Raw genomic sequence first — 14133 nt, 5'->3', positions numbered from 1 at the left:
TTTTTGTCGTTTTTTTTATTGTAGAAGACTGTAACGTCGTTATAAAGAGTTTTGTGTAATACATTTTTTTTATGTACAGTAACCACAATGCGGTGGGTCAAAAAGGAAAACGGTTCATCATTGGCCATCATCGACGGGTATACGTTCTACAATCGGGTCCAAAGCAAGAGGTCAAGCCACTGGAGTTGTACCCGTGGGGGAAGCTGCAAAGCCAAGTTTACCCTCGCAGACGATAAGAGGACTCTAACGCATTACTATCTGTTGCATAGTCATTGTCGACCAGCTTTCATTATCAAAGATGGTGTTTATATGAAAGTTTAATTTATTTATACCTCTCTGTTTGAGAGTTACACATTTATTCCTTTTGCCGTGGAGACCCTAGGGCTAAAAAAAAGTCTCCGATTTATTTCACCGCGGCGATAGCTTGGCAACTTCGTTCGTAACACGGGCATGTTCCGCGCGGGCCGGGGGACGTGTAGTGATAAATGAAAACCCCACGACTGATGCACGTCACTTCCCCGCACGTATTCTTTCACACGCGCGCAGTCTTTCCCCCTGTCACCCGCATATCACGGTAGTATTATCAAGGAACTTGCCAGACTATAGTTGCATCGACTGGTGACAGAAGGACTGGCTCATTTTTTACGCAAAATATCAATCAGCCTGGTTGTCCAGCGTGGAAATGTAGCCAGTATTCTTGCCACCATTCCACGTGGGCATTTGTATAGTTATTAGGATAAGTTAGCTTAACTTTCCTATTGTATTCTTTCTTATTAAAAAAAATATATATTTATTACTTATAAATCAAATAAAGGGTTTTATATAAGTGTGTAAAATATTTTGTCTAATCTCGTCTCCAATTATGAAAATAAAAAAGTCGAGTATTCCTCAGTAGTAGGCATATGTTTCTTTTGACCAGAAGTTTTTATTTTTATTTATTTACTCTTATTTGTTCACCACAACAATAAAAATATAATACATAGAATAGAGATACATAAAATAAGTTATATACAAAGGCTGTCTTATCACTTAGTAGCGATCTCTACTAGGCAACCTTAAGGTTACTATTATAAAGTTATAGTATATAACATGAGATCACAGATTAAAGAGACGCTGTGTCAGTGATCATCTTTATTCTCTGCATGAGATAAGATAATGTAGTGTATGAAACGTGCCTTAGTATCACTTTAATAATGAATTAAAAAAAATAAAATATAGATTACTCACGTGCAATATAAGTTATACCTTTACGTCGTCATCAACCCATATTCGGCTCACTGCTGAGCTCGAGTCTCCTCTCGGAATGCGAGGGGTAAGGCCATTAGTCCACCACGCTGGCCCAATGCGGATTGGTAGACTTCACACACGCAGAGAATTAAGATAATTCTCTGGTTTGCAGGTTTCCTCACGATGTTTTCCTTCACCGATTGAGACACGTGATATTTAATTTCTTAAAATGCACACAACTGAAAAGTTGGAGGTGCATGACCCACACCCTCCGGAATCGGAGGCAGAGGTCATATCCACTGGGCTATCACGGCTCAAATTATACCTTTACTTTCCTAATATTTTTTTTTTTAATAATTTATAGTGCAGTGGGTAAAGAAGAAAAATGGTTCGTCATTGGCCATCATTAACGGGTATACGTTCTACAATCGGATCCAAAGGAAATATACGAGCTACTGGAGTTGCACACGAGGGACGATCTGCAAGGCCAAGTTTACCCTCACAAACGGTGACAAGACTCTGAAGAATTACTATCCGACGCATGTACATGGTCAGCCCACTTTTGCTATAAGAGATGGTTTTTATGTAAAACTCAACTAATTGATTTTATTTATTATTAGCGGACGAAACTCGATGCAAACTTGCATCCCCTATTTCAATCCCTCCTGTTAATATTTTTGCATGTTTTAAATAAGTTCACTCATCAGTTTACAATAAGATAACTTAAAACGTAAACGAATTATTAAAAAATAATTCAACCATATTTTTACCCTTTATTTTTAGTATTATTTTAACAGTAAAAAAGTAATTTTTTTAACAGTAAAAGTTTTATTACAAGTATAGATTAATTATTATTCCCTACCCCTATCCTATTCTACTCCCACCCTCCACCTACACTACCATACTTCCACTCAACCCCTACCCTACCCCAACTCAACCCCTACCCTACTCCCACCCTTCCCCTACCCAAGCTACCACTTCTCAATCATAACCCTACCCTACCTCTAACCTACACCTACTCTATGCAATCCCTATCCTACCCTTACCCTACCCCTACTAAAAGGTAGTGAAGCAGTCTTGAGACTACAAACTAAACATAGACAATACAGTAAAGTGTTAAAAACAGCCAATAAAAACACCTGGAATTGAATTTATATCCGGTGTAAGCTGTTAATGTCATGTAATATTGTCAAATGTCAATAAGTTTTTTTTTTTTTAAATTTTGGGTTATAAGCCCTATATTTTATGTTCTTTTAAGATAAAAATAATTTGTTCTGCTTAGTTGACACTCGAAATAAAGGCCCAGCCTCCATACAAAATTGGGACATATCCTTTGATGCGTTGTGTCCGCTACGTACGATGCGGATCTGTGGACGCCTGGCATTGTACGTATAAACTGTGACAAATTTTGTTTCGTTTATTTCAATTACTTTACTTATAATATTGATTTATAATTTAGTTAAATATTTCTTTAGTTGATGTAAGTAATTGTAAATAAACCTAGTAAATAAACAAATAAACCATTAAACCGGTTTTTAAAATTCTTTCACCAAAAGAAAGCTGCATTATGAGCAAGTAACATTTACATGCTATTTATCATCATAGTATTCCCAGGGGAACAAGAAATACGCAGGGGATCTGCATGTTAAAAATTAAGAACGCTTTTTATTGCGGTTCTGCTATAATTTTGACAAACAGGTAAACTACTATCGATATTTTGACGGCCTCCGTGGCGCAGTGGTTTGCGCGGTGGATTTACAAGACGGAGGTCATGGGTTCGATCCCCGGTTGGGCCGATTGAGGTTTTCTTAATTGGTCCAGGACTGGCTGGTGGGAGGCTTCGGCCGTGGCTAGTTACCACCCTACCGGCAAAGATGTACCGCCAAGCGATTTAGCGTTCTTGTACGATTGCATCATCACTTACCATCAGGTGAGATTGTAGACAAGGGCTAACTTGAAAAGAATAATAAAAAAACAAATTGTATGACGTCATATGTTAATAATAGTAACTGTTTTAGTTTTATGGGTCTCGAAAGAGAACGGCACAAGCTTGGCCATTGTAAACGGCTACACATTCTACCCCAGGGTTCGGACGAAGACCACTAGCCACTGGAAGTGCACAACGGGCAATAACTGTGCATCAAGGTTCACCATTAACGAGAAAGACAAATGTTTTAAACAACACTTTTTAACACATAATCATAGACGACCTCACTTTGTTGTAAAGAATGGCATTTATTACAAAATATAAATTAACTCTAGATAACTGAGCCGTGATAGCCCAGTGGATATGAGATCTGCTTTCGATTATGTGGGCGTAGGTTCGAATCCGGTCCGAGGCACTCACTACCAACTCTTTAGATACGTGCATTGTAAGAAATTAAATATCACGTGTCTCAAACGGTGAAGGAAAAACATCGTGATGAAACCTGCATACCAGAGAATTTTCTTAATTCTCTACACGTGTGAAGTCTGCCAATCCGCATTTGGCCAGCGTGATGGATTATTGGCCTAACTCTCATTCTGAGAGGAGACTCGTTCTCAATGGTGTGCTGAATATGGGTTCTTCATCATCATCATCACCAACAACCCATATTTGGCTCACAGTTGATGAACTGTCTGGTAGAAGGCCTGATTGACCGTGAAATATATTAAAAATGTAATAAAAAAACCCAGTCTTCCTGATTCGAGTCTTGTGGTCAGGGTTTTAAAATGAGGAGGCTCCTAACAATGCACGCCATCTCAAATACAGCCAAGTGAAACCTCAAATATTAAAGACAAGTGAAAGTTATTAAGCAATATCTTTCATATCTGAAGTGTCCTGCACAAAACTACTACCGGAATAAAATCGTTTCATGCAACATTTTTAAATTATTACTAGATGTACCTATCTACTTATAATATGTAGATCTATGTAAAATGAAATAAACTGTACAAATTAGTCGTAAGTTAAATTATAATTATTATCTATAAAAAAAATAGCAGTAGTAATATCTACTAATTGTAATATGTTTAACTTGGTCAAAATGTATTTTATAATTAAAGTTCCAACATAAATCGATATTATAATATCTCAACGGTTTTGTTGGAACTTATTATTAATAATATATTAATATAAATAACAGTAATTTTAAAATATTGTTCTGGTCTGAAAATAAATTCTCCGTAGAAATCGTCGTCTGTCCTATTATCTGTAATATTTTAATTATATATACTGTGTAGATACTTTTTTGGAATCATAATTCATATTACATCGTTCACTGCACTATTTTATTGTTTTGTGCTGGGTATTCGCTATGTGAGTGCGTATTTATATTCCATAAATAGGTTTTTCCAATTATTTAATTTTGATTTTATATCTGTGTTTACCTAAACGGTCTTCTGAAGTGATTGTTTTTTCAGTACTAAGATTGGCAAAGTCGAGGTTCTCCGGCAGGCAAATAGTGGTGCTTGGTGACTACACTTACTACTGCAAGAAGCTGTCCAAAACCAGGATCTGTTCCCGCTGGTACTGTTCCACACACAACTGGAAAGGCTGTAACGCCAACTTGACTTTAGATGACAATTTTAGCGTCGTGGACATATCTAATCAACACAACCATCCACCTGCGAAGTATCGTATACTAAACGGGTTGTATTATAAGTTCTAGTCTATGGTACAAGGGGCTTACCACAACCTCTTAAAAACCATAGTTATATCTGTTCATCTTATTTAAGGTCGTAAATAATGTTGTGAATAATTTGTGTGAATCGCTATACGAAACAAACCTGCAACAAGCCTAATAGCTTTCAGGGTAACAAAACATTATGGAATTGCTACTGATTTAAAAGTTTGTGGTAAGGGCCCAAATCGTTAGACATACTCGTAACAGGTACATTATTACAATGCATATATTTATTCACATAACCTTATTATTTTTTTGTATGAAATATTTTTAACATTAGCTTACATTACCATTTTACTCTCGTAATTTTATGCTAGTGACTAAATCTTTGAATACTATTGTAATATTTTGTAACTTCGTTAATAACTGTATGAAAATTTTCGTGAATATCACGAAAAAAATGTACAGGTGTATTTGCACCTAATACATGCGTAATGGCAGTTACCATTTTATTCTCCAGAACCGACGATTTTTGTACGCATGACGGTATGTCTTACGATTTAAATCTTTGATTATAATTAACTATTGATAATAAGGTAAATTATTAATTACCAGAATGATAGATCGCAAATAGTTTTAGTAGAATATCATAGATATTAATAAAAGTGTTTTATTTTATTATTTAAAATATTTATTTACTGAAACTTTTGGCGCGCAAATCAGTGAACTAATTCTATAGTCTACTAAGTCATTGACCCTCTATAAGTAATAGGGTTTTTAAGTATGTAATAATGAGTGGCATTAATTCACAGGAGTGTTTAACTTCAAAAGCAAGTCAGTTCTGGAATACGACGATTACGTTTTCGATTGTCGACGCAGCGAACGCCAAAGAACCCGTTGGTACTGCAGGAATAGGTACCGGAGCAAATGTGCCGCATATATAACAACCGTTGATAAGGAGATTGTTCTAGCTTCGGTTAACCATAACCATTGAGTAGTCTTGTTAAGGGAGGATTTATTAAATTAGGTATCATCATTAACATATTATGATGCGGTTTCAACAATCCGGGTATGCAATGTAACTTTTCAGTTATATGCATTTTAAGAAGTTAAATGTCACGTGTCTCAAACGGTGAAGGAAAACAAACATCGTGAGAAAACCTGCATACATGACAATTTTTTTAATTCTCCAAATGTGTGAAGTCTGCCAATCCGCATTGGGCTATCGTGGTGGAGTATTTCGCCTAAACTCTCTCAATCTGAGAAGAGACTCGTGCTCAACAGTGAGCCGAATATGGGTTGTTAATGATGATTTGTCGAGTTTGAGTGAGAATTCTCCAGATGTGTGAAGTTTGCCAATCAGCATTGGGCCCGCGTGGTGGAATAAGGAGACTCGTGCTTAACAGTGAGCCGAATCTGGGTTGTTAATGATGATAATTAACATATTCGGCCCTCTATTGAGCACGAGTTTCCTCAGAATGAGAGGGGTTAGGCTAATAGTTCACCAGGCTGGCTCAATGCGGATTGGCAGACTTCTTACACGTAGAGACGTAAGAAAATTCTCAGGTATGCAGGATTCTACGTGGCTAGTTACCGGCAAAAACATACCGCCAAGCGAATTAGCATTCCGGTACAATTTCGTGTAGAAACCGATATGGGTATGGATTTTCATCCTACGCCTAACAAGTTGTCCCGCTTCCATCTTAGATTGCATCATCACTTACTATCTTGTGAGATTGCAGTTAAAGGCGCTAACTTCTAAAGAATTTAAAAAAATCTAGAGATTAAATTAAGGCTTTATTAGTGTTAAGTCTCATGTGATACACAGCAATACTGATTGATTGAATACTTTGCTAGCCAATTATTGCAGTTTGTCTTTTGACAAAAGGGGACTGCTTTGTGTTATTTGTTTTGTTATTTGAGACTATTTTATTAAAAAAAAGGCTGACTGAATGTTCTGTGGTTACAAGTATTCTTCAAGAGGTTTGACAGGTTAAAAAATATCGAATGTTTAAAGTTGATTTATTTTTGTTAACTATATGGTTCTAGTTGTTATTTGTTTTTGTTGATTCTAGCACTTTACTTTGATGGTTGAAAACTATAGATGTTTTATTGAATTATGATAGGCGTCCACAGATCCGCGTCGTACGTATCGGGCACATCGCATCAAACTGATTGTAGTATTCTTTGTATAGAAAGTCATCAAGTGCGTGTCGCATCGATCGCTTCGAACGGATTCTATCTACAGTAAAATTAATAAAAATTTTAATAAAAAAAATTCAACCGACTTCCAACACAAAAATTAACCTAAACTAAAAAGCAAAAAATAACATCGTACCTAAGTTCTGATCAGTTTGAAAGCGGTGCTGTAAATCGTTCATGAGTTCCATCGTCTTTGTTCGGCTCCATCATTAGACCAATTCCAGACCTTTCTATAATTGTAGTGGTTTAAAATTATTAACTAAACTAGCCGTCTCTACGATTTTGGAAAATTCCCCTCGATTTCTCCAGGATGCCATCATCAGATCCTGACATAAAAAAAAATGGGACAACCCTGAAAGTATACCCTTCTAAACAAAAATAGAATTTTCAAAATCGGTCCACAAATGACGGAAATATCGCTGGACATACATAAAAAAAACATACATACAGCCGAACGTAGAACCTCCTCCTTTTTGGAAGTCGGTTAAAAATCCGTTTGATGCTATGCGTCCGATACGTACGATGCGGATATGTGGACGCCTACTTTATAGGAGAGGAAGTATTTAGACTGATGGTGACTGATAGTAGTGATTGAAGAAGCATACTACTAGACTAGCTAGGTTTGACTAGAAGTCTTATTACAGGTGAAATAAAGTCCATTATTTGTTTTTCTACTTTGTTGTAATTACATTAATTGTTGTAATATTGACTAGTTAGGTATAGAGTTTAAAAAAATATTTTAATAAAATTTTATATTAAAAAATATTTTATTATATTTCGGATAATCATGATAAAGGTTATATTAATCATCATCTTTCTTAGTAGTGCTTACCTCGAGCCTATGACTTGGGCACGCCGCATTCGATATATGAGGTAGTTGGTAATCTACGCTGCAAGATTAGGGTGAATAGTGTATAAGTTCTATTTTAGCTTACACTGTTGCATTGTATAGTTTGCAGTACTATACGAATAATTATTGTGAACGACTGTAAGAAAGAATCTTTGCCAACAGATGTTAGAAGACACGTACAAATTATAACAGCTAGCCTAGCCAAGTCTACATAGGCTGCATCATCGCTTACCATCAGGCATGATTGCAGCTAAGCGCTTGCTTATTCAAAATAAAAAAAAATAAAAAGTCTGCACAAAGTCACACCGGTGACCTCGCACTTCAGATTGGTACACAGCAAATACTATTTGGCGTACTGTGTTTGGTATACTAATATTATAAAGCTTGTGGTATTGTAGGGGGTTATCTCTGGATCTACTAAACCGATTTTAAAAATTCTTATACTACTAGAAAGTCACGTTATTTGTTAGAGTCACAGGTATTTTATCCCCACATACTGACATGAACGGGAAATACGCGCGCGAAACCGCGCGGCGTCGGCTAGTAACTATTAAATAATGCGGTAACTTCCCCGGACGAGTTCGGTTACAAAAATCTTTTACTACTACTAAAAATATGTAGTACTAGTTTACCAAATTGTTTTGTGTTTCAGGATTCCAACTAATACCTTTACCGAGTGGACGATATCTCTTGAAACATGGCCGACATACGTATTCCACAAACAGTAGAGAGCTGTCCGGTAATACGACCTGGTACTGTTCAAAGAGGATCAGCAAAAAATGCCCCGCTAGGATCAGAATGTACGACAATAATTCTTTATATATTGTTGGTCAGCACACTCATATGTATTTGTAAATATATATAAATACTAGTTAACCCTTCAGTAAGTCTACAGGAAGCGCGCCACGAGATATTTGGTGATGAGATACATTATTGTCGACCAAAAGAGGTAAAATCAAAAATATCACGTCCCATCGTTACGAAAACGAGAGCGATGTTCTAATAGTTCGTCGGCAATATGTGTCCCGCCACCTTTACATTTGCTTACTGTTTACTAATGCGTTGCCGGCTTTAGAATCGTAGTGTGGTTGGGTAGGTTTGTTTTTGTACAATAAATAAATAAAAAAATATATATTAATTAAAAATTAATCCAATTATGAATCTAACTCAACCTCTCAATTTCATCAACTCATCTGTAATAACAGCTCTGTCATAATACTGCTGTACAAAATAATAAATTATAAAAAGATATGACGCCACGCGATATTGAAATTTTACTAGGCTAGGCTTGTGAACACCCAGTCACAAATGTCTCTTTTATTGAGAGTTAGTATATTTATTATTTGCCGTGGAGACCCATGAGCCATAGAGTCGCAGTGCAATTCGATATTACTAGTCTTTCACCACTAATTAAGCATCGACTGGTGACTGGTGACCGAAAAGCTGGTTCATTTTTGCGGAAAGGATCAGCCGGTATTCTAGCCACCATTCCACATGGGCATGATTTAGGATAAGTTAACTTGTTTCTTATTGTATTCTTTTTCAATATAATCTGCTTGTGTGATATTACTGAACCGGACTGATTACTTATATTAAGTATGCAATAAAATGACATTATTGAGTACAATTTGGTTTGACTTGTGTCATTATCATTATCAAAATATGTCGATGTTTTCCATTCTCTTCTATCCATTGTCTACTTATAATCTACTAATTTTACACACAAATCCTCTTTCACAAAAAAAGATCTGCAACTCAATTATTTATTTATTGTAATTGTTTAATTTAATGTTATGTTTTGTTTTTAAGAATACGAGCTAATACCATGTGGCCCAAATCGACATCTATTGCGAATCGGAAACCAGACTTTTTCACAATATTCCGAAAATTCAGCGGGCATGAGCCTTTGGTACTGTTCTAGGAGAAGAAGACGTAGCTGTAAAGTCTCTGTGAAAATGTACTATAAAAGTATTCTTAATGTAAACGGAACCTACAGTCATGAATGAGCGTAAAGATGGTCCATTTCAGATTAGGTCTATGTACCATGTACCGTTAAATTAAATTCAAAACTAGCAAAAAAAGCCCCATGATTTCACCCATTTAGTCCCCGTTCCTACGAATACGGGGATAAAATTTTTTTATGTCACACTAGTTTCAAGACATTTCATAATCGAAATTAGTTTAATATTTTAAGTTTTTTTATTACAATTTATATAAAATAAACAAGCTTAAGCATTGTATAATTTAGTTATTCTCCTTTTAATAACTGGACTGTTAATTTATGTATTGAGATGTACGAAATAAAATGTCATTATTGAATAGTGGTTTGACTTGTAATCATCCATCTTTATTTCCTAACAACCGTTTTCAATAACCTATCTATCCGCCATTTCGCTTACTAAAGGTAAGAAAATCTACCTTTATGTTCTGATCTGCTTTCCAATAACCTACAGACAGATAGTTGGACTATGTAAAGATAGTATGACTGTTACTGATTATCGAGGATAGCTATCTATCCATAATCTTGGGTAGGTTATTGAAAACGGCCGTTAAACCACTTATTTTGGATTGGAAATATATTACATGTCTACTCGTATGCATATTTTACTACTCCTTATACTCTTTTATATTTAATCTATATTTAACACACCAAAAAGTTCTACTACTTAATTTATTGTGATTGTTTATTTTAATAGTTTGTTTTAATTTAAGAATACGAGCTTATCATATTCGGCCCAGACAGACATCTATTAAAAATCGGAAACCAGACTTTCTCAAAATATTCAGAAAATTCAGCGGGAATAAGCCTTTGGCACTGCTCTAAGAGAAGAAGACGCAAATGTAAAGCCTCTGTGAAAATGTGTGGTGGAAATATTATTGATAAAAACGAAAACCATAATCATGAATAAGAGAAAAGATGGTGTTTTTCAGATTAAGTCTCTGTACTTTTAAATAAAATTAAATAAATTAATAAGTCGAATTATATAAAATATAATAATGCAATCCTTAGTCTTTGTGATACTCCAAGTAGACAAGGCGCTGTGAGGTATTAAGTGTACATAATTTGAGGACCGCATTAGAGTCAAGATTCTTAGTCTAGTTCCAGCCGTAGTTTTGTCAAATATTATTATTATAATTAGTCAGGAATATTACATTAAAATAATTACAATATCGTTCGTAACAATAACAATATAATTCATACTATTATCATGTCACACTAGTTTCATGACATTTCATAATCAAGAATAGTTTAATAGTATATGTTAATTAATTTTAATGTATGTAGAGTGAGCTTTCTTATGCATCTTGTAATTTATGATGACCTCCTTATAATATTATTTTTTGATAATTTTTCGAATGCAATGTATTTTGTACCCAAAAAAGGTAAAAAAAGCTTACAGTTTTTAATTTATAATTTAATAAATTTACTCGTACGTAAGGCCATTATTTCTTTATACTCCTGTTAGAGCTGGTTCTTGCATCGCGGCACGATCCAAACTGGATAAATATAAAATATACATGATAAATATACATATTTTCACTATATTATAATATATAATAAATTAAATCTATACATACAAAGTAAACATATATCGTCGTCATCAACCCATATTCGGCTCACTGCTGAGCTCGAGTCTCCTCTCAGAATGAGAGGGGTTAGGCCAATAGTCCACCACGCTGGCCCAATGCGGATTGGCAGACTTCACACACGCAGAGAATGAAGATAATTCTCTGGTATGCAGGTTTCCTCACGATGTTTTCCTTCACCGATTGAGACACGTGATATTTAATTTCTTAAAATGCACACAACTGAAAAGTTGGAGGTGCATGCCCGGGACCGGATTCGAACCCACACCCTCCGGAATCGGAGGCAGAGGTCATATCCACTAGGCTATCACTGCTCTGCACATATATATACCTGAGTAATTATATAGAAACTACATATTACAATTAATAGACAAGTAATATTTGAATTAACGACTTTTAAAAGTTCCCAGTGTCTTTGAATTACGTATTTCATAGGGAAGACCATTCCAGAGTGTAATAGTCCTGAATCCGTAGAACATTTTTACAACTGATCACTATCAAGTTAATTTGTTGACATTGCAAAAATCCCGCACGCACACACGCACATGTAAAATACTAAACGACAAAATTTGAGACCTTGTAGCAACAAAATAGAGAGAGACATTTTTGTATCTTTTCTTGACATATGTCGTCACTAGAGCACTACATAATCTAGTGATGGATTATAATATTACGTTTTTTATTTTTAAGGATATGAAATAATATCATTCAGCACGGGTAGATATCTGTTGCGAATCGGTGAACATACTTTCTCTCGTAATTGTAAAAGTTCCACAGGCCGCCTTTGGTACTGTTCTAAAAGGAGAAGAGGACGCTGTAAGGTCTCTGTGAAAATGAACAAAGGAAGTATTATTAAAATTAACGGAATCCATAACCATAAATAAGCACATTTTTTTAGAAATTTTAAACATTATCGAATCCAAAAATAAAATTGATGATCTTACTTGTCCTTCAAGTGATAATAATGTTGTTACATAATTGAGAAAAATACGAAAATATATGGAAATAAAAAAATAAGTATTTATTAAATGTTGGAACTTAAAACACCAGAATGTTTGCCAAGATAAAGAAATGATCTAAAACTCGATGGATTTGTTTGTTTTGTTTAGTACCTACCTATGACCACTTGCCGTCTCCATCATCAGAACAGCTATATCCTAACATTATTATTAAGATATGCATGTATACCAAATTTTAATCCAAACGTTAAGATTTAGTTCTAATCTAGCTTCCAAGACTTGACCTTTTCATATAAGAGGGCATGTTAAAGAAAAGCTCTTCATTAACAGGATAATGTTTATGGCTTCTAACATGACAGGTAAAACGGCGTAGTTCTAGGTTGCATAGTGTTCGAAGAATATAAACAGACATGCAAACTAATATAACTTTTTGTTTCAGATAATCAATTAGTTATGAAAATTGAAGATAATAGTAGTGATTTTAATGACACAAATGCGTATCCAAGCGACTCATCTTCCGATGAAAGGTATTTTAAACATACTTTCCCACAATATAATGTTGTAAAAACAGAGAAGATTGAAATACCGATTGAACATACAAATGAAAGAAAGCCCCAAGAAAAAGAATATAGACCGTCTGCTAATGTACTGAAAAGTGAATACAGACGTGTCCGAGTCAACCCTTGTAAGGCAGGGAAATGCCAAAGAAGATGTTCTCAAATATCAGAAGATAAACGCCAATCTATGTTCAAACAATTTTGGAGTTTAGACAGACAAGGTAAAATAGACTGGATTACTGAAAGGTGTAAATGTATTCCGATACTTCGCAAAACCACACAAGCTGAAAACAGTAGACGAGGTCGAACGTACGAATACTTCATTCACGACGACCACGGTGCTAGACAAGTATGTCTCCAATTTTTACTCAACACTTTGGATGTATCACAGAGATATTACAATTACAATGTGAAAAAGGCATTATTGCAAAGGACAGAAACGGATTAAACTATGTAGTTGGCAATTACTGAACACAGGAAACTGTATTATAACAATATGTTCGTAATAAATTAGTTCTACTTGAAAAACAAACAGTAGTGACAAAATTTTTAGATACTACTATACGGATTTTAAATGTAGTGAAGGGTGTACAAACTGAAGTTAAGACTTGATCGACACTTTACACCTATTTAAATACTGTCGAGTCTACGTCTTGTGAGAATGCTCTGGTTTCTGAGTGAATTGATGTTTTTTTGGTAGGTTTATTTGGCGTAGCTGTTTTGGTCATCAGTTTCTAGCGTAGACTAGTAATATTTATATTGTAGTAAGCTCGTTATGAACAGTCTCGTCGGGCCATGGATCATTTCTCCATGTCTATTTCACTTGCACTGTGTCTTGTCACTTGTTTTATGGAAGAATTACGCGTATTGAAGAGTCTATAAGTAACGTTTGTAAACGTATCTTATTCATAAAGTTTAATGAATTAACAAAGTATTAATATAACCATTCAAGTCCATTTATTTTGTAATACTACGTAAAATTGTACATCTTTATCCCTATAAAATACACAATTGTATCTAATAACATTTACGCCTTGAAGAGACAGTTCATAACGGGCTCACTATAGCCATTGTAGCATCAATCAGGTGCATATTGGATGTATATAATTATTGTTAAAAGCGGCAAGATAGAGCAGGTGCATATT

At 35.0% G+C, this 14133-nt stretch overlaps 1 protein-coding gene across 14 annotated transcripts in view; it reads left to right on the top strand.

The window, feature by feature from the left end:
• Window positions 1–14133, top strand: part of LOC112049969 (protein tramtrack, beta isoform) — a 536667-nt gene that overhangs the window by 368967 nt on the left and 153567 nt on the right. Inside the window, exon 5 of one of the 14 annotated variants that reach the window (XM_052884059.1) lies at window positions 4630–5511. The exons of the other annotated variants lie outside the window; for them this stretch is intronic. Coding sequence (XP_052740019.1) covers window positions 4630–4877 — 248 coding nt within the window. The 3' untranslated portion in view covers window positions 4878–5511. Of the gene's footprint in view, window positions 1–4629; window positions 5512–14133 lie in introns of those variants that run through there. 14 annotated transcript variants of the gene reach the window in all.

The sequence above is a fragment of the Bicyclus anynana genome, chromosome 10 (genome assembly GCF_947172395.1).
Source record: "Bicyclus anynana chromosome 10, ilBicAnyn1.1, whole genome shotgun sequence".
Taxonomy (NCBI): Eukaryota; Metazoa; Arthropoda; class Insecta; order Lepidoptera; family Nymphalidae; genus Bicyclus; species Bicyclus anynana.
Note: the sequence above shows the minus strand (reverse complement) of the source record. Positions and strands in the feature narration are given on the sequence as shown.